The sequence below is a fragment of the Mastomys coucha genome, unplaced genomic scaffold (genome assembly GCF_008632895.1).
Source record: "Mastomys coucha isolate ucsf_1 unplaced genomic scaffold, UCSF_Mcou_1 pScaffold5, whole genome shotgun sequence".
Classification (NCBI taxonomy): Eukaryota; Metazoa; Chordata; class Mammalia; order Rodentia; family Muridae; genus Mastomys; species Mastomys coucha.
In genome coordinates this window covers 55,262,016-55,268,015 of record NW_022196911.1, presented here as the reverse complement: position 1 = coordinate 55,268,015, position 6,000 = coordinate 55,262,016, and the positions used below count along the sequence as shown (strand labels likewise).

The 6,000-nt window shown below is 47.2% G+C and overlaps 1 protein-coding gene across 3 annotated transcripts in view; it reads left to right on the top strand.

Moving 5' to 3' along the window:
- Positions 1-2,449: 2,449 nt before the first annotated feature.
- Positions 2,450-6,000, top strand: part of Pemt (phosphatidylethanolamine N-methyltransferase) — an 80,807-nt gene continuing 77,256 nt past the window's right edge. The window contains exon 1 of one of the 3 annotated variants that reach the window (XM_031353093.1): positions 2,450-2,688. In XM_031353093.1, the coding sequence (XP_031208953.1) occupies positions 2,518-2,688 (171 nt within the window). In that variant the 5' untranslated portion in view covers positions 2,450-2,517. The remainder of the gene's footprint in view (positions 2,689-6,000) is intronic. The other 2 variants (XM_031353095.1, XM_031353092.1) reach the window with 2 other exon arrangements.

The window sequence follows — 6,000 nt, the reverse complement described above, 5'->3', positions numbered from 1 at the left end:
AAATTCACAACCACAGCTCAATAAAATAGCTAAAGGTGTTTAGTAGTTGAAAAGACTAGATCTTTGATGGAGAGCATGTCTGGTAGATGTGGGGGGTGCCAGCTTGAAGACCTCCAGATAGAAGCTCTCTGCCTATTAGAAGGCCTTCTTATAATACAGAACAGGCCCAGGCTCCTGATCTTTGTGAGCAGCAGTAGTCAACCAGAGAACAGCTATTGAGCCCTTTGTGCCCAGACCAGCAGTGGCCAGTGCTGGTTCCCGTAGGTCAGTTCCTTTGTGATGAGTCTTACAATGTGTACTCCCTTTATTCCTAAGTAAAAGAAAGCTGGGCTTGGCTCCAGAGCTACTGTGTGTCCTTCAACGCCGCTGTCCCTCCTGCCTCATTGGTCTGCTTGTCCCATTCTAGCCATTTTGTGAAGACTGGGACCACCTGTGAGGAACCAAGCCAGGAACCTGCTGAGGTGATGCTCCATATTTGGTGTGGGGAGAGAGTGGAGGAGATAGTGGGGGTGTGGGGTGAGGAGAGGAGGGGAAGAGGCTGCCAGAGTTGCAAGGAAATGGTCTACAAAGAATTAGGAAGTAACTGAGGTGGCTGATATCCTGCCTGGCCTTGGGCTGGCTGACTGCCTGAACCAATCTTAGAATTTTGGATTCTATTTCTCCATATATCTAAGTAGCCACAAAAGGGATTCTCCTGGCACCCACTCACCTGAGCTCCTACTTGCTCCCCACATTCCATCACTATGTAGAGCTCAGCTGTATTCCCCATTCTCAAAGCTTTCCCAATGTTGTCCTGCCTCCTGGTTTGCCCTGTGCCAGCAGCTCCATTCTTGGCACCTCCTTTTAGCATGCTAGGGCAGGGCCTTTCCTTACTATAACCCAGCCTCCAGTCTTTCTCTCTATACTACTCAAGCTATACTCATTTGTCTTGTTTTTTATCGTTGGAGGCATTGAGGTCAGGAATCTTACATTGTTGTCCGTAGCACCACCAGCAGGAGGCATGTTCAGCAAACATGAGTGAATAAGAAAATCTATGAAGGAATGAGTGGAGAAGGGTCTCTGATTGAGTCAAAGGCTTCCGGAGTGTTGGGGCTTCCAGAAGCAGTGTTGGTATAGGGAAGCTGTCATCGACCTGGTACTATCTCTGGATGGGGGTGAGGGACACTGGCCCGGGGTAAAGGCAAGATGGTAGGAGGGATGTACATAAAGTTATATTTCTGGTCCACTGCTCCAGTCTTTAGTCCTGTCTACAGAAGGAGCTAGCTTCCTATCCTTTAGGGACCTTCTCATGGTGGAAAAGAATTGCAGGAGAAGCCAGTTTAAAGCAGAATTTATTGGGAAGAAGGTTTAACATAGATATAAACATGGGGATGAATAAAAAGAGGTGCTCAGAGCTGGGCAATGGTGGCACATGCCTTTAATCCCAGCACTTGGGAAGCAGAGGCAGGCGGATTTCTGAATTTGAGGCCAGCCTGGTCTACAGAGTGAGTTCCAGGACAGCCAGGGCTACACAGAGAAACCTTGTCTCGAAAAACAAACAAACAAACAAACAAAAAACAAAACAAAACAAAAAAAGGTGGTCAGAAGAAGAAAGACACTGAAAAGTGTGTGCGTGGGCTTCTCAGAGAAGAGCCACACTTAGGTGTTCTAGCAGTAGCTATATACATCACTCTGGTGACTCCCAAGCTATGTTTCATTTGTTTGTTTGTTTGTTGTTTTTGCAGCAGGGTTTCTTTGTGTAGCTCTGAGTGTCCTGGAATTTCATCTGTAGACCAGTCTGGCCCTAAATTCAGAGATCTGCCTGCTTCTGCCTCCTGAGTGGGGTGATAAAAGGCAAGTCTGGCTTCAAGCTACATCTTAAAGGGTTGGTAAGAAACACCCTCCGCTGATAAACGAGATCATAGGATGGCTCCAGATGTGGTTAGAACTGTAACCTCGTAAAATAAACCATGGGTTGCATGAGAAGTCAAGACATATCTTCTACTGTAAACAGGATTTGTAAGAATCCTAGGAGATTGTATAGGCTTATAACTGGAAAAGGAGACAGGCCATATACTCTTAGGCCTTAAATGTCGCTGCATTGCTATTTTAACATTCTTATTTGAAAATAATCCATATAAGAGGAACACTGTCTCTATGTAGGCAAATTTCACAGTTAACTGTGCTGGAATCCTTGATCCTCAGCTGGCAAAGGTGTTAACAACTAGATTCTGAAGTGAGAGACTGCTTTTCTTTCCTATATACATCCATGTCTTTTTATCGTATCTCAGTGGGAAGCGAGGTAGGCTGGAGAGTGGGGGGCAAGACACTAGTCCCAAAGTAGCAGGGTAGGAGCCTTGTTCTAAGGGACAGTGCCCCAGTCCCTCTCTCCAATAGTCCTCTGGGACTTGTAGTTCTCTGCTTCCTGGGACTTGGAAGTGCGCCCCACGAGGCAGTGTCCGGAAACTACATTTCCCAGAAGGCCAGGAAGACGTTAGGGACACCAGGAAAGCCTTTAGGCTGGCCGCGCTTCCCTAAATGCCAAGGGGTCCGCTCTCCGGCCATGCGGCGGGGCGAGGTCTCCACGTGGCACCTATTGAAGGGGTTCGCGTGATGGAAGGAAATACGAGCCCGGCAACTACACTTATCAGCAGCTCTGTGACGGAGCACGACTGCTGTGGAGGCCTCGGCAATATCGACCTCAGGCAGGTACAGCTCCGCTTTACAGAGAGGGGCGGGTTGAGGCCGGAGCTGGAGGGCGCCGCCTTCAACGCTTGATGGGCGGGACTACCATGTTCCCAAGCAACGATGGGCTAGGCGGAGCCTGAAGCAAAGGGGCGCACGCGCGATAGGTGGTGGTAGTGGTGGTGGGGTTTTCCGGGGGGGGGGGGGGGGGGGGGGGGGGGGGGGAGTGTGGGTGAATTGTGTCATCTCAGTTTGTCGTTGCTTGAGTGGTAAACCTGTGTCTGTGAGTGTGTAGGGCTGGGAAATTTTGACTGTAAGTCTCTGGGAAAGTGTGAGTTTGGGGGTTTTGTGTGTGAGGTCCTGGAGTTATGTAGTCAAAGTTGCGTGGATGTCCAGAATGTGAGGCGAGTTGAGAGTAGGCAGCTAACTACTAATTTGAGTGCCTACTGTGTGGATGTGTGGCAGGACCCCTAGTGCCACCTTAGGACCTGGTTCGATCCCCACTGACTACTGCAGACTCCAGGCAATCTCCCCAGGCTATCTATCTGAGAATCCTATCTGATTCTCCTCTCCTGCGTGTTCCCCCCTTTGTACCAGCCCTTCTTCACAGAGACCAAGATCTCTGCCAGAAGCATCCTGGAATAAATGAATGCATTTCATTTATTCCATGTTTTCATTGTTCAGTGTGCACATATTCATTTATTCACAGATATGGTCAATATTACAAAGAGACTGTTGAGGTCCAGTTTTTGGGACAGATGAGGGCTGGCTACTGCTGAGCTTTTGTTCATACAAAGGAGACTACAGGCGCAGAAGTAGTTCTTGAAAGGAGAGGAAACTTGTTTTAGCGAGTAACAGGTGAAGAGAAGCAGCCTTGCCTTGGAGGGAGGTGATGGAAATGTAAGCAGTGAGTGATAAGGAATTGGGGTGGGACTTCCTGGTGGAGGGGCAGCAGGCACACAGGAAGGGACAGGAGACAGTTACTCACTGGTGCACGAAGGACAGTTAAGGTGGATGGATGGGCAGTGGATGTTGGGGAGTAATTTTCTCCTTTAGAATGTTTGTTATTGAAGCATATCCTCCATCCAGTTAGATGAATGGCAAATCCTAAGTGCATCTCCAGCTTTTGCATAAGGCAGACCTCTCCCTCTCGCCTATACTTTCTTCACTACCTCCTTTATTTCTTGGGCATGTGAGACAAGTGTCACACCAGCTTCCACTCTTTTAAATCATGCTCTTTAACTCAGTGTATCACATAAGGCAAGAATACTGACTGAGGTGCTGGGTAACCTTGAACTCAGGAATGGGGAAGATGTAAGGGGACAAGCTAGAATGCAGGGGTCATTTGTAGTACTGCCCAAGGGTTCCTAGCAGTTACCCCAGGGTGATGGAAACAAGGCCTGTGTTATAGGTCTAGAGACAGAGACAAGAAGTGTTCCTGGCTGGGATGGCTCTCTGGGTGTGAAGCCTTCCTGTCCCCCTTCCCACTCAGTTCCAGTGGGTTCCCCTGTCCTGCATGTGCCCAGTCTCAGACAGCTGGAGAGCCAGGGCTGTTTCAGGAGATAGGTCAGGATGACCTTTGTTGAATAGCACTGTGTTTTTTCTATCACAGCCTGGTCAGCACAGTTGAGCTTCCTGTTTCCAAGGAATTCTCATTCTCTCTCTCTCTCTCTCTCTCTCTCTCTCTCTCTCTTTCTCTCTCTCTCTCTCTCTCTCTCTTTCTCTCTCTCTCTCTGCCTCTCTGTCTCTCTGTCTCTCTCTTTTAGATTCATTTACGTATTTTATGTACATGAATGGATGTTTGTCTCTGTTTACATTTGCACACCAGAAAAGAGCATTGGGGTCCATGGGACTACAGTTATAGATGGTTGTGAGCCATGTGAGTGTTGGGAATTGAACTCAGGACCTCTGGAAGAGCAGGCATTGTTCTTAGCCACTTAGCCATCCCTCCAGCCCCTCCAAGAGATTTTTCTTAATAAAATAAAATGAAAGCAATAACATCACTGTCTTAGTTACTTTATTATTGCTGCAATAAGATACATGATGCAATCACTTTATAGAAGAGTTTATTAGGGGCTTGCAGTTCCAGAGGGTTAAAGTCTATGACCATGGTGGGATATGTGGCAGCAGGCAGGCATGACTCTCGAGCAGTAGCTTAGGTTTTACTTCTTGATGCACAAGGGGGAGGCAGAGAGAATTAACTGGGAATGGGATGGGCTTTTGAAGCCTCAAAGCTCTATCTCAGTGACACACCTCCTCTAACAAGGCTATGCCTCTAAATCCTTCACAAACAGTTCCACAAACTGGAATAAGCATTCAAACATGCTTAAGAATGGTTATGGGGGGCTATTCTCATTCAAACCACTGCAGTCATTACACACATTAAGGTTCTGTTATGCAGGCGAGCTTCCCCTGTCAAAATCTAGATAAAATATATTAGTCCCTGACCTAAGAGAACTTCAGGGTTTTTCTTCACCATGGACACTTGAGCTGGGGTTCTCAGTGCTGTCTAATGGAAGGGTTGTGTGTTCCATATCTAATTTAGAATTTTATGCTATGACAGAGGGGGCAGGGGCGCTCAGAGATGAGAGAGCACTTATCTAATGTGACTTGCCTAACATGTTCAAGGCCCTGACTCTGATTCTCATCATCTCCGAAAACAAAAGCAATACATTTTTTAGTATCAACATTACTTAAAGAAACGTGAAAGAGGGCTGGATAGATGGCCTGTTCAGCAGAGTGTTTGCTGTGCACACTTGAGGGCCTGAGCTCAGATCCTTAGCATCCACATTAAGGCTAGGCATCGTCACAGCACCTGTAATCCCAGTGCTGGAGAGATGGAAATACATAGGCTAAGTTCTGGGCTCACTGACCAGCCAGTGTGCAGCCTGTGCATCCGGAACCCTGTTGCTGGGAAGGTGGAGATACGAGGCCTTCTGGGGCTCTCTGGCCAGCCAGTGAAGCCAAGTTGGTGAGCTCCAGATTCATGGAGAGAGCCTGCCTCAAAAACTCAAGTGGAAAGCATAGAGGAAGACATTTCAAGTCAACCCATGGCCTCCACACATACCACCCTAAACACACAGAACAAAAATGACTTTCCCAAAATACAATTACCTTCATATCTGATGTTTCTTTATCTGCATATTACAGTATCTGGATTGAAAAAATAAAACCCCGTGTACACATGAACAGATTTTTCTTCATGATAGCATTCCCTGAGCATATAACAGTAACTATCTATCCAGCAGTCTCTGTTGTATTGGGATATGATTTAGAGCATGTGAGGATGCAAAGATTCTAGGCAGACATTATGCCATTTAACACGAAGAGCTCCAG